At 46.4% G+C, this 14,727-nt stretch overlaps 1 protein-coding gene across 4 annotated transcripts in view; it reads left to right on the forward strand.

The window, feature by feature from the left end:
• b4galnt3b (beta-1,4-N-acetyl-galactosaminyl transferase 3b) overlaps window positions 1–14,727 on the forward strand; it is a 316,987-nt gene that overhangs the window by 226,268 nt on the left and 75,992 nt on the right. For all 4 annotated transcript variants that reach the window (XM_072484698.1, XM_072484699.1, XM_072484701.1 and 1 more), the window contains exons 6-7: window positions 6,170–6,270; window positions 12,148–12,215. In XM_072484698.1, coding sequence (XP_072340799.1) covers window positions 6,170–6,270; window positions 12,148–12,215 — 169 coding nt within the window. The remainder of the gene's footprint in view (window positions 1–6,169; window positions 6,271–12,147; window positions 12,216–14,727) is intronic.

Consider the following 14,727-nt stretch of genomic DNA (forward strand, 5'->3'; position numbering starts at 1 on the left):
AGTCTGTACAAATGAACGGGTGATCTTGAAGCATATCATTATTGATGCAATGAATGAATTGTTTCAATTCATCATCAAAAAGATTTGTGTCTATGTCCTTCCGGTAGAATGTACTTAATTTCTTACTGCAGTGGCTTTTAGCATTCTCATCCAAACTGTGGAAAAGCACACAAAGTAAACCAACAGTTTTCTTCAGTGGTTCACTTCTCCGCAATTGCACATTATTGTGTCACAAATAACATTGATAGTCTCAACAATGATCTTCTCTTTCTCTTTTAAAGTGAATTAATTATCTCTTTCATTGAAAAATAACTTTCTGCATCTTGCACACCTCTCATCATCAGAAGGATCTGTATTTTTTTTGTTAATGGCAGTGCCCCTGCTTCCACTGAGCAAAAGTCATTTCAAATTTCCGCGACACAACTTTTAACTAAGGCAAACAGTTGTGCAGTATTCAATAAAGAATCAACATTTTCCAGCAATTTTCTGACGACATTAATTATTTGAAGTAAACAGTTCCACAAAAGAGTAAAAACAGCAATATCGTACTTTTGAAACTTCTCTGCTAAGGAGTTTGCTTCAGCTTTCACAGTTTTTTTTTTGAATTTGATGCGGCTATGTCAGATGAAGTTTCTTTTATATCTGCAAAGTTTATTTTCAAAGCCAAAGCAGAATCCGCATGAGCGAACTACCTGGTGTCGCTAATTCTTTTGACCATCAAATGTTTTCCATTTACCTGCGCCAAGCGTGATTGCACCAAAACGGGGAAACTTGGAAAAAAGGCATACACATTTTGAACAAAGTCAAGAAAATGTCTCGCATGATTCAGCTGCTGAGTTGCAGATTAAGTTCAGAGTGTGACTGGAACACGGGATGAATAATGCACACGGGCTTGCATTGTTCAGTCTTGTTTGTAGGCCTGAATATTTTCGTGCCATATTTGCGGCGGTTACTCTACCTGGAGTATCGAAGCTCTTCCCATGACAATCTTTGATCCAAACCTAAGTTTGCGATGATTTCCAAAACTGTTTTCTCCATGCACTCAGAAGCGTGAGATTGTAGCTGGGCAAAACGGAGAAATCGCTTTACAGCTTCACCATCGCGGGTCACATATCTTAAAATTAATGTTAATTGGTCCACATGACTCACATCTGGTGTTGAATCAACTTCATGGAATAGTATTTGGCACCTTTTACTTCATTAGTGAAATGGTTTCTGAGCCCCTTTGCCATTATAGTGATCAAGTCATCGTAGGTTCTGTGCGTTAAAAAGTTGGTCTTCCCTGAGCCACAATATTGATAACTTTTCAAATGCACTTTGAGAAGCTCATCAAATCCATTGAGATATTCAAGGCAGGCTAAAAAAATGTCTCTTTGAGTTGACAATGATGACTCATCATGTCCTCTTAGAGGTAGTCCCAAAGAAAATAGCAGTTTTAGTACTTTCCTCCAATAAGAACGCTCCTTTGCAAACTGAGCCGATAACGCAGAAACAATTCTCCCAGATAATTTACATCTTTGAACGAATACATACACAACTTTAATATAAGCTTTGGAAGTTTCATGATCACCAATATCTCTTACACCATTTCTCCAGTTAGAATACCCATTGACAAATGCTTATTTCCCTTTACTAGGGTCAGGGTATAATTTGCAAACATAACAATAGACTGTCTTAGAGGTTTCTGGAAAAACATCAACCAATTTCTAATTTCCGTCATCCTATTTCTCTTCATCCTCAGAAAATAGGACTCATTAAGACTCCTAACCTGCTTTTGACCTCCAACCTCAAATTTTCCATGTTACCTATGTTTTCTGGTTTATTTAGTACCAAATATTCCAACAAACCAGGTGGAACAGATTCTGGCCATAAAGCAATGTCTTCAGGGTAGATTTCTTCCCTCACTTCAATAGAAGAATCAGCAATATCTTGCAGTTCCATTGCCATTTCAGAGTCCACTTCTTCTTCAACTTTTTCAGGCTACGTGATATCTGTAAATGTGCAAGTCTAAGTCAGGCTAAAATTCACCCACCGTTTTGGTGGATGAGGATGAATGTGCAATTTGTGCACTATTCAATACTTCAAACTTTTAAAGTAAAATAACAAAGTCTTTTCGCCCAGCCTCATCTTCTTGCCTCACCTTCAATTTTCTGCATTTTTGACAGCCAGAGATAATGTCGCTTCATATTGCTAAAGGAACTGATCTTGATTTTATTGAATTTTCTGAAAGAACAAGCTTTTGCACCGACAATCCCATGATAATTCAAGCTCTGCAAAAATTGGATTCATCTTTTAACTATGAAGCTGTGCCTCTGGATTTCAAGCAACACCAGCTGTACTGTTCTTGTGCCAATTCCCCCCTCGCCCCCTGCAAGTCTGCAACCCTGGTGAACCCCCCCTTACACACACTCCTCCCCTGGTTCTGTCACACAACTCACACTCTTTCCCCTCCAACCCCAAGCCGCTCACAGTCTCCCCCCCCCCCCCCCCCCCCAACCTTACACTCTTCTCCCATTCTCACAATCTCACTAACCTGGGCTCTTCAAGGCAGCCTCCTGCCACACTCGTCGTCTCCCCGGGCTGGTCCGGCTTGATTCAGAACCTCTCCCCTCGCTGTTACTGGCTGGCCTACCCTCAGTCTTGGCTGGGTTGAGTCGCCCCCTCGTTGCTTGACGGCTACTGACCGGCTGGCTCACCTTGGCTCATGGCTTTTGCTTGGTGCCTCATGCCTGGCCTTGCTGGCTGGCATGCCCTGCCCTACTCAGCCTTGGTTTGGTCTAGTCACCCTCCACCTGCTCCCCTCGGGCTGCTGGCTGGCTGGCTTGTGGCTTTAACCTGGCGCCGCGTCTCACTGTTGCTGGCTGGCTGGCTTGCGGCTTTAATCGGGCGCCTCGTCTTGCTGTTGCTGGCTGGCTGACTTGCCATCAGCCTGGGTCGAGAAACCGTTCTGACCAGTTGTTTACCCGCTCTAAAAGGGGCTCAACCAATCAGAGTCCAATGTTGCTCTGCAATGCCTGCTGGTGAGGCTATCAGCCATGCTGATGTCAGGCTCTGATTGATGCCCACAGACACAGGCCGACAACCCCCCCCCCACCCCCCACCCTTTACCCACCCACCCCCACATTGGTCGGATATCTGTGCCGAGGCAAGGTATGTAAATCCCTCTCTGCCTGATGTGAACACAAACCGACAGATTACCGGTACTTTTCATGGGCATTAATTTTCTTTATATTAATGCAATTTGTGCTAGTATGGTTCCACAAGCAGCAAATTAATACTGACCAGATAGTCCTTTGTTTAACATCTTTTCCAAAAGCTGATACTCCACCAATGCAGCACTCCCTCAGTACTGCCCAGATTACTTGCTCAAGGCTCTAGTAGGATATGAACACTGAGCCAACACTGATGCCAACTGAGCTAAAGTGACCCTTCAGTAATAAACCCAACATTGGTCCTTACGAGCTTTGCATCTTAGAACCAATCAATTCTTGAAAAAGATTAAATACACTGGCACTGTACAGCAGTGCTCCAAAGTGCTTTACCACACAATTATAGAATGTCTATGCTTTACCATGCAATGAGTTCCAATGCCAGCTATGTCCTCGGGAGTGAGAGCATACATCCCCCCAGCAAGAGGAAGAAACTAATTGCAGTTGTGTGGTGGTATGTATTAGGGGTAGTACGGTACCCGTGATGCCTAGAGGCTATTGGTAGACAGGCACTGGGTCCTGATTGGATCTGCCGCCTGCTGGCTCCACCCAGTAAGGCGGAGTATAAGAACCCGGGTTCTCCCAGCAGCCGCATTCTGTAACTGAGCTGCTGGGGAACAAGTCTGCTTAATAAAGCCTTCGATTGACTTCATCTCTTCTCGTCTCGTGAGTAATTCATTGTGCTACAATTTATTAAGCAGACTTAAAAAGACTATGGAGCTTCGGATCGCCCCGGAGTGTCTGCGAATCAGCCCCCATGCAGCCAACTCAGCGGCCGTATTTAAACACTGGCTAGCGTACTTCGAGGGATACCTCCGAACGGCCCCCGGCCGGATCACAGAAGACCAGAAAATGCAGGTCCTGCATTCCAGGGTGAGCCCGGAGATCTACACACTCATCGAAGACGCGGAGGATTTCCTGACTGTGCTCACCACGCTGAAAGGAGTCTACATTCGGCCCGTAAACCAAGTCTACGCACGCCACCAACTCGCGATGAGAGGGTATATCCCCGGAGAATCGCTGGACGAGTTCTACAGCGTGCTGCTAATACTGGGGAGGAACTGCAACTGCCCATCGGTGAGCGCAAACGAACATACGGAGCTCCTAATCAGGGATGCTTTTGTGGCAGGTATGACCTCATCCCAAATCCGCCAGTGACTGCTGGAGAGAGACTCACTAGGGCTCACGGAGGCACGGGCCCTTGCAGCCTCCCTCGATGTGGCCTCACAAAATGCCCGCACATACGGCCCTGACCGCGCGGCAGCCCCTTGGACTTCGTGGACCCCTGCTGCGACCGACTCCCCGGCACACCCCATCCTCCTGCAAGCCTGCGCGGCCAGAGCATCAGACCACCCGGGGGGGCCCCACTGCTATTTTTGCGGGCAGTCGAAACACCCCCGGCAGCGCTGCCCGGCCCGCTCGGCCATCTGTAAAAGTTGCGGCAAGAAGGGGCACTATTTGGCGGTGTGCCAGTCCCGGGGGGTCGCCGCAATCTCCGGGGGAGAACGGGGACAGCAGACTCAACCCCCCCCCCCCCCAAACGATCCATGTGCGGCCAATGGGCACCGCCATTTTGGGTCTCGGACTCCATGCGGGGAGGATGGGCGCCACCATCTTGTGACCCTCCAGACACGTGTGATCCATGGGCGCGGCCACTTTGTCCGCCCTTGACCGTGTGCGATCCATGGACGCCGCCATCTTGGCTGATAGCCAAGGACCCCAGCATGGACGGCTCCACGGGGTCTGAAGAAAACGCCCCGATGCAGCAACCACGACTGGCTTCGGTGACCCTTTTCCGGTCAGAGCCCTAAGATAGATGAAACATTGCATTAAAAGCACATCTACATTATAAGATAAGCATTTAATAGTGATATTTGAAGATTTGGAATCATTTCACACCTGCCTTTCAGAACATTGTTGACTCCTCAGCAGGCTTCCCCAACATCATCAATTCTCCAAGGTGGTGTTTTTTTACAAGAACTTCCAAAACCCACACTAGCTCATGGAAATAATGCACAGGAGGAAACAATATTCCTGTGGCCCCCACATGGGGACCCCAACCTTGGAAGAGGTACATGTGCGTTTTGCACCTGAGGTCTTCCTGACCCTGTGAAGGCTCCACAGAAATGTTTATACATGGAGAGCTAACACTTCGGAAGATGCCAGAGAATCATAGAATAGTTAAAGGACAGGAGAAAGCCATTTGATTTGTTGTGTCCTTGTGAGTTCTCTAAGAGAGTGACACTCCTCTCTTGCTCCGTGCTGCTGCGCATTTTTCCTTTTCAGATAATCAAATTTCCTTTTGAATGCTTTGATTGATCTTTCCTCCACCACACCTTCAGACAGTGCATTCCAAATCCTAACCACTTGCTGCATACAAAAGCTTTTCCTCATGTTGTCATTACTACTTTTGCCGACTGCATTAATTCTGTGGCCTTCTGGCTCTTAATCCTTCCACCAATAGGAACAAGTTTTTTCCTATTACTCTGCCCAAATTCCCTCATGATTTTGAACACCTCTATCAAGTCTCCACTAACTTTCTCTTCACCAAGGAGCACAGTTTCACCTTCTCCAAATGTATTTAGGTAACTGAAGTCCTTGATCGCAGGAACCATTTTCCAGAATATTTTCTGCACCTTCTCTAATGCCTTCACATCCTTCCTAAAATCTGGTGCCTAGAACTGGATGCAGTACTCCAGTTGAGGCTGAAGCAGTGTTTTATACAGGTTTAATATAACCTCCTTGCTTTTGTACTCTGTGCCCTTACTAATGAAGGTTAGGATGCTGTATGCTCATTTAACTGCTCTCTCAACCTTTCCTGCCACCTTCAATGATTTGTGCACCAGGAGTTGATTGCACCCATGTTTTCACACTTAGTATAAGTTCAAGAGAGAAGGGGAAAGGTCTCAGGGTCAGTAGGTGTTTCCAGAAAACTAATTAATTATGATGCTATGTTTCAGGTGAATTTCAGTTTGCTGTGGCCTCCGATGATAATTCTGAGTTCTGGCTGAGTACGAATGACAACCCTTCAAATGTCACACTTCTGGCTAGAGTTGGAAAGGTATAATATCAATATATGCTCCAAGGCCTTGATTAGAGAAGATTTGTTTACCCTAGGCACAAAATGAAATTGAGCTGTCTAATTTTAGATTTGCTGGTGCCTTAATGGCTAACACTAGTGATGTGTTGGTAAAACTGGTATCCGGAATCCACACACTGCGCTTCCAACCCATCAAGTCCATGCTGGCTCTCTGTAGAGTGATTAGTCCCTGTCCACCACTGTTATCCCTGCAGTCTTTCTCTCAAGCGATTATCCGATTTTCTTTTGAAATCATTGATTGCGTCTGTTTCCACACTCTCATAGGTACCCAATTCAAGGTCGTTCCCGCTCTCTGGGTGAAATGTTCTTCCTCACATTCCCCCCCCTGCATCTCTTGCCCAAAACTGTGTCCCCTAATGCTTGAACCATCAGCTAACGAGCACTGCTTTTCTTTGCCTACCTGATTTACATCTGCCACAGTCGTGTACACCCTTGATCAGATCCCTCTTCAACCTCCTTTGCTCCAAGGGAAACCCACCCCAGCCTAATATTTTATAAAAGTACAGCATGCCTTTCCTGCTTTTGTATTCAATACCTCTATTTATGAAGTTCCCATAAGCTTTGCTAATCCCTCCCAATATGTCCTACTACCTTCAAAGGTCTCTCCCTGTCCTTAATAACCTTTAGGACTGTGACATTTATTCTTTGTTGCGCTTCCCTATCCCTTTGTCCAAAATGCATCCCCTCATACATATTAACTTTAATCTACCACTTCCCTTCTGCCAGTCTGTCAATGTCCTCTTGCAGTCAATTGATATCATCCTCCTGTTTGCTAGATCTCCCAAGTTTTGCATCATCAGCACATTTTGAAATTTTACTCTATATTCGATACCCGAGTCATTTCCTTGGGGATCACTGCTGACCTCCATCGTCTAACCTGAAAAACAACCATTTGGCATGACTTGCTGTTTTTTGTCCTTCAACAAACTTTTCCTTCAAGTCGACACTGACACTCCTATTCCATAAGTCCCAATTTTGTTAATTATTTTGTTTGATACTTTGTAAGATGCTTTCTTAAAATCCATGTTGGCAACATCCACTGGATTCTCTTTTGTGATCTTTTCTGTTACTTCATTGATGGGCAATAAGAGACTAGAGATATCAAACTCAGTAATATAGGGTGAAATTCCCCCCCCACACAGGGTGGGAGAACCTCCGGGGCGCCGCGCGAGTCCTACCACGCAGCCCCGCCACGCGCACGTGATTCTCTTTCCCCACCCCCCCAAACCGGCGGGGCGAGAATCACGGCTGGCCGCTGGGAGAATCGCCGCTCGCCGTTTGTAACGGGTGAGGGGCGATTCTCCGGCCTGGGTGGGCTGAGCGGCCTGCCCAACACGCCGGCTTCCCGCTGGAGCCATCCACAACTGGTCGCTGCCGGCGGGAACAGCGCAGGAACGCTGCGGGGGGAAGGCCTGCGGTGGGGGGAGGGGGGGTTCCTGTACCGGGGCGGCCTCAAAAGGGATCTGGCCAGTGATTGGTGCCCACCGATCGGCGGGCCGGCCTCTCTGAAGGAGAGATCCAGCTGACATCTTCGTGCGGGGTGGCCTCGGGGAGGACGGCAACCGCGCATGCGTGGGTTGGCGCCGGTTACGTCATTTACGCGGCACCGCTTTTATGCGCCGCCAAGGCCCGGCGCGTGTAAATGACATGACGCCGCTCCTAGCCCCCCGGGGGTGGGAGAACAGCGGGCTGGGAGCGGCCTCCGACACCGGAGTGAAACATTCCAGCGTCAGGACTTAGTCTCCCGATGGGAGAATTGCGCCCATAATCTTTATTAGTTTCACAAGTAGGCTTACATTAACACTGCAATGAAGTTACTGTGAAAAGCCCCTAGTCGCCAGGAGGAATTCAGAATGTGCAATTCACCGAACAGCACGTCTTTCGGGACTTGTGGGAGGAAACCGGAGCACCCGGAGGAAACCCACACAGACACGGGGAGAATGTGCAGACTCTGCACAGACAGTGACCCAAGTGGGTATTGAACCGGGAACCCTGGCGCTGTGAAGCAACAGTGCTAATCACTGTGCTAACGTGCTAGGCCATATGAGTCAGCCATAGCGGGTGGAAGAGCACAGAAGATCTGATCAGAGGGGTGCAACCTTGGGCAGCATCCAACGTATTCACAGCCAGTGGAAAAATTATAGTTCCCCCTCCCACCGGCTCACCAATGTTACCTGACTGGCCTGTAGATGCTGGGCTTATCCTTACACCCTTTTTTGAACAAGGGTGTAACATTTGCAGTTCTCCAGTCCTATGGCACTGTCAGTACATCTGCAATTTTCACTCTCATTTCCCTCAGTATCGATACATCTCACCTGGTCCCAGTGCTTTGTCTACTTTAAGTACAGACAGCCTATTCAATAACCTCTTCTTATCAATTTTAACCCCTCCAGTGTCTGAATTAATTCTCTTTCACCATAGTTTTGGTAACATTTTCATCCTTGGTAACATTTTCGTCCTTGGTCAAGACAGATGCGAAGTATTCATTTAATACTTTAGTCATGTGTAAATCCACCTTCTGGCCCCTAATTGATCCTACTCCTTTTACCACCCTGTTACGATTGATGTGCCTTTAGAAAACTTTGAAGTTCCAACTTATGTTAGCAGCCATTCTCTTTTCATGCTCTCTATTTGCCTTTCTTATTTACTTTTTCACCACCCCACTGAACTGCCTGAACTGCCTTGTTGCAGCACGGTAGCATTGTGGATAGCACAACTGCTTCACAGCTCCAGGGTCCCAGGTTCGATTCCCGGCTTGGCTCACTGTCTGTGCGGAGTCTGCACGTTCTCCTCGTGTGTGCCTGGGTTTCCTCCGGGTGCTCCGGTTTCCCCCCACAGTCCAAAGATGTGCAGGTTAGGTGGATTGGCCATGCTAAATTGCCCTCAGTGTCCAAAATTGCCCTTGGTGTTGGGTGGGGTTACTGGGTTATGGGGATAGGGTGGAGGTGTGGGCTTGGGTAGGGGCTCTTTCCAAGAGCTGGTGCAGATTTGATGGGCTGAATGGCTCTTCTGCACTGTAAATTCTATGAATTCTATGAACCTGTCATAAACATGCTTTTTCTTCTTTATCTCCTTTGCTATCCAGGGATCTCTGGATTTATTTGCCCTACCTTTCCCTTTTGAGGGAATATATCTTGACTATGCCCGAACCATGCCATCTTTGAATTCCCTTTCATTTCTTCAGCTACTTTTTCCCATCGCCAACCTTTGGCTCCAATTTAATCAGCCTCGATCTGTCCTTACCCCTTTGAAGTTGGCTTTCCCCCAATTAATTATTCTTACTCTGGATCTTTCATTGCCCTTTATCATAGTCAAACTATATCTTATGAGACAATCTATCTGTTCCCTGAACTATCGAATCACCTATCACTACAGCTTTCTCAGACTCGTATTCCCCTGTGCAGCTGATGCGATGCCATGAACTTGGTTCTGCCTGCACTCCCCAGGTGAACCATCGCTTTCAGCAGTATTCAGGACTGAATACTGGTTAGAGAGTGGGCGGCCCTCGAAGGACTCCTGTATGACCTGCCTGTTCCTTTTTTCCTGCCCAGTGGCCACCCATTCCTCTCTCCCTGCATACTCTGACGTTGTGGGTGACCAAATCTATAAACACAGCTCTCATCCTCGCAGATGCATCGCAGTGACGCCAGCCGTTACTTAAGTTGTGACCTGTAGCTCAAGCTGCTGCAACTGGCAACACTTTGTGCACAAATTGTTGTCCAGGACACAGGAAGCAACCTGGAGTTCCCAAATTGCACAATGTGTCATCTCGAGGTTGTAGCAAACATGCCATTCCTTTATTTATTACTTAACCTTGCTACTATTAAAAAAAACCATACTGGTACTAACACATATTACCAATATTGATATATCCTACCAATACTTAATACATGCTACTGGTTTTAATAACCCTTACTAATGAGAGAGGTAGATAATACTCACCGGCTACTCACTTGTTCCTTATTATTGATACTTAATGGTTTTATCATTTTTAACCTTCCAGGTGTTGAGATTAAGTCCATAAGCAGCCATACTCACCAGCCAATCAACTTACAAGTTTCCTGTGTTGTCACACATCGATTTCGGTTTCCTATCACAGCTCTGACTCTCTTTGTGGCGGTTGCATTAACACCTCCGCTATCAGAACTGACGTCGTTCCTCGTGCTGCTTTTATAGTCCCTCCACTATCAGAACTCACGTCGTTCCTCGTGCTGCTTTGAAAGTCCCTCCACTATCAGAACTCACGTCGTTCCTCGTGCTGCTTTTATAGCCCCTCCGCTATCAGAACTCGCGTCGTTCCTCGTGCTGCTTTTATAGACTCTCCACTATCAGAACTCCCGTTGTTCCTCGTGCTGCTTTTATAGCCCCTCTGCTATCAGAACTCGCGTCATTCCTCGTGCTGCTTTTATAGCCCCTCCGCTATCAGAACTCACGTCATTCCTCGTGCTGCTTTTATAGCCCCTCCTCTATCAGAACTCGCGTCATTCCACGTGCTGCTTTTATAGCCCCTCCGCGATCAGAACTCACGTCGTTCCTTGTGCTGCTTTTATAGCCCCTCCGGTATCAGAACTCGCGTCGTTCCTCGTGCTGCTTTAATAGCCCCTCCGCTATCAGAAATCGCGTTGTTCCTCGTGCTGCTTTCATAGCCCCTCCGCTACCGGAACTCACGTCATTCCTCGTGCTGCTTTTATAGCCCCTCCGCTACCGGAACTCACGTCATTCCTCGTGCTGCTTTTATAGCCCCTCCGCTATCAGAACTGACGTCGTTCCTCGTGCTGCTTTTATAGCCCCTCCACTATCAGAACTCACGTCATTCCTCGTGCTGCTTTTATAGCCCCTCCGCTATCAGAACTCACATTGTTCCTCGTGCTGCTTTTATCATAGATTATCATAGAATTTACAGTGCAGAAGGAGGCCGTTCGGCCCATCGATTCTGCACCGGCTCTTGGAAAGAGCACCTTACCCAAGGGCAACACCTCCACCCCATCCCCATAACCCAGTAACCCCACTCAACACTAAGGGCAATTCTGGACACTACGGGCAATTTGGCATGGCCAATCCACCTAACCTGCACATCTTTGGACTGTGGGAGGAAATCGGAGCACCCGGAGGAAACCCACGCACACACGGGGAATATGTGCAGACTCCGCACAGACAGTGACCCAAGCCGGTATCGAATCTGGGACCCTGGAGCTGTGCTATCCACAATGCTACCGTGCTGCTATCCTCCGCTGTCAGAACTCACGTCATTCTCCGTGCTGCTTTTATAGCCCCTCCGCTATCAGAACCCACGTCGTTCCTCGTGCTGTTATTGTAGCCCGTCCGCTATCAGAACTCACATTGTTCCTCGTGCTGCTTTTATAGCTCCTCCGCAATCAGAACTCACGTCGTTCCTCATGCTGCTTTTATAGCCCCTCCGCTATCAGAACTCCCGTCATTCCTCATGCTGGTTTTATAGCCCCTCCGCTATCAGAACTCACGTCGTTCCTCGTGCTGCTTTTATAGCACCTCCGCGATCAGAACTCACGTTGTTCCTCGTGCTGCTTTTATAGCCCGTCCGCTATCAGAACTCACGTCGTTCCTCATGCTGCTTTTATAGCACCTCCGCGATCAGAACTCATGTTTTTTCTCGTGCTGCTTTTATAGCCTCTTCGCCATCAGAGCTCGCGTTGTTCCTCGTGCTGCTTTTACAGCCCCTTTGCAAATCAGGAAATTCTAAACAACGCGCACTTCCTTTGGGCTCTGGAACAAGAATTGCATATAATAGTCTCCCATTTACATTGAAACAATGTGATTGCAAACAGAAACTAAGTTAACATTGTTTGTTTTTCAACGTAGACTGGGAAGGAGTGGACAGCCCCAGGAGAATTTGGAAAATTTCAAAGTCAAGTCTCCAAGCCCACACAGTAGGTGTACCGTCATTCAACTGGCTAAATATTTTCTCTCCATTGGTTTTTGGATAAAAGTATTAATTTTTCCAGAAACAAGACAGCTAATTTCTTTTGCAGTGATTGTATCTTTTTAGGTTGCATGTTACGATATTGTTTTGCTCTTTACTAACACGAAAGTGGTAAGTTGATTGGCTTTTGTTAAAACAGATTCATCCTTTTATAAATTGTAAAATGCTACAGATAAAATGATGAGATGTAAAAGATAGTTTGAATTTTTGTTTAATAAGATTGAATAACATTTGTTGTTTCTGCTCTTTAAATACAAATATATATTATGCCTATTTAAATTGATTTTCCTGAGAATTCTAAAAAATTGTGGCTTGAGAAATCATCGGAGTCCCAACTATGACAGTTAGTTGAGTGAGAGTGACACGAAGTTCACAGAAGGAAGACTTTCATTTCTGTTGCTTGCACCTTTGGGATCTTGAAAACATACAAACCCACATTGTTGAATTTTGGCACTGCAAGGTGGCCCTTTTTTGTTTCCCTTCAGCACTGACCTCCCTGATGTCCTCCTCCCAGGTTAGCATAGTCAGGTGGGAGAGCCTCTTCCTCTCATCCCGAGGAACGAGGACCTTCCACCTTTCCTGGATAGTTTGGAGGAGAATCCCCAGGGAGTCTTCACTGAACCATGGTGCTGAGCGTTTTGATCTTTTAGATAGCATGGATTTTGTGTGCTGCAGAACACCTGGGCTGCAGTGAGTGAATGTCTGTCCGGCTGCCATTTAAATATGGAACCTTTGACCCCCCATGCGGGGCATCGATGGGGCGGACAAATTATTGCCTGAAATTCGGCAAGTTCCTCCCTGATGAATAATTAATTAACTGAAAAGCGGAAGATCGTGCAGGTTCATCCAACCCGTCACACAGCAGAAATCACACCGACCTTCCCGCCTACCACCGCACTTAGCCTACAGAATGGAAAATTCTGCATGACTGTACACTGCATAACTTGTGGAAAGAAGGGCAGAAAATAACTGTAAATGGGCAATGTAAAATGACAGTGCTTTACAGCAATGCTGTACAGAAGTGGGTTACTAATTTAATGGGGTCCTGTCTCTTGAGGATAATCTTAACAGAGGGTCTAGAACTGAATCATTGACACAGGCCTGTTCTCATTCTAGAGACTGACTGGCCTGTTGTGTTTTCAGCATTTTTTCTGTTTTTATTTTCGATTTGCAGCACCTTTTATTTGCTTTTTATGATTAAAACTATTAAGCAGAACTCCTTTTCAGTTTTGAAACTGTATTGTGTAACCTGTTTAGGTAGTGACTAAGTGATTAAAACTGCTTTAAGTGCTATTTATAGCTGGTAAAACATAGCAGTCTCTCCTGATTAGTTGTTACAGAGAGAGACCAGAATTGGTTTCTCCCATGAAAAACATTAAGTTCATCCAAATAGATTGCTTTACGAAAGACTTTTAATGCACTTAAGATTTTGTTCTAATTTCACTGTCTACAAGATTTTAAACCAGGAATCAATGGCAAATGTAATGATATGCTAATATTTAATATCGTGACAGTGCCTGTCCATTACTTCTAATTCTATCAGACAGCACAGCTTTAGTGATTAAAATTGGCAAAATCTGATTAATGAGCTACCGAAATGGTGCATTTATATAAAGTTATCACCGATATTTAATGCTGATGTACAGAATAATGTTGAATCCTACGTGTATGAATTTCATATTTTCAAAAAAAATTGTTTGCATGGCACACTCTCCTTGTCTGTTCCACCTGACCACCTGGTGTCATGTTTTTAACATGCTCTTTGTGCTGTAGGGAGGGTGTGTAACTATGCCATCACACATCACAGAATGGGAGTCAAATACCTTACTTTTTATCATTACCCTCACGAGACCCACAGGGACACTCCAGTTGATCTCCCCATGGCTCTCATTGAATATGAGCTGCCCTGCAAGTGAGCAGAGGTCCATCAGCTTGAGCTTGTGGAAATCGATCTATAAAAGCCCACCCGGACTGGGACCTGCCATAAAGAGGTAGTCCCGTTTGGGACGTTGGAGCTGTAAGAATGAGGTCGGTGAGACTTTAAAAATGCCACTTTTTGGATGCAGGTGTGGAAGACTTGGCCCAGTATACCGAACGGATGCGGTCTTTCCTCCAGGCAAATGGTATTGCTGGAGATGACCGGCAAAAGGTAATACTCCGGACTGCCTGTGGGGCTCAGACTTTCAGCGTAATTAAGAGCCTCACCTACCTGGCGGCTCCGGACTCAAAAACCTTAAATGAACTCTTGGAATTTGTTGCAAATCATTATGACCCCAAACTGTCAGTAATTATCCAGAGATACCGTTTTAATACGGCCGGGTGAGCCCCTGGGGAATCGTTTACTGAGTTTTTGACATTCCTTCGCAGGTTAGCCTGGCCCATCCCTCCCTGAGATGTTGAGAGATCGGTTGGTGTGTGGCATAAAAAATATGGCAACCAAAGGAAGCTGTTAGCGGAAC

The sequence above is a fragment of the Scyliorhinus torazame genome, chromosome 19 (genome assembly GCF_047496885.1).
Source record: "Scyliorhinus torazame isolate Kashiwa2021f chromosome 19, sScyTor2.1, whole genome shotgun sequence".
Taxonomy (NCBI): Eukaryota; Metazoa; Chordata; class Chondrichthyes; order Carcharhiniformes; family Scyliorhinidae; genus Scyliorhinus; species Scyliorhinus torazame.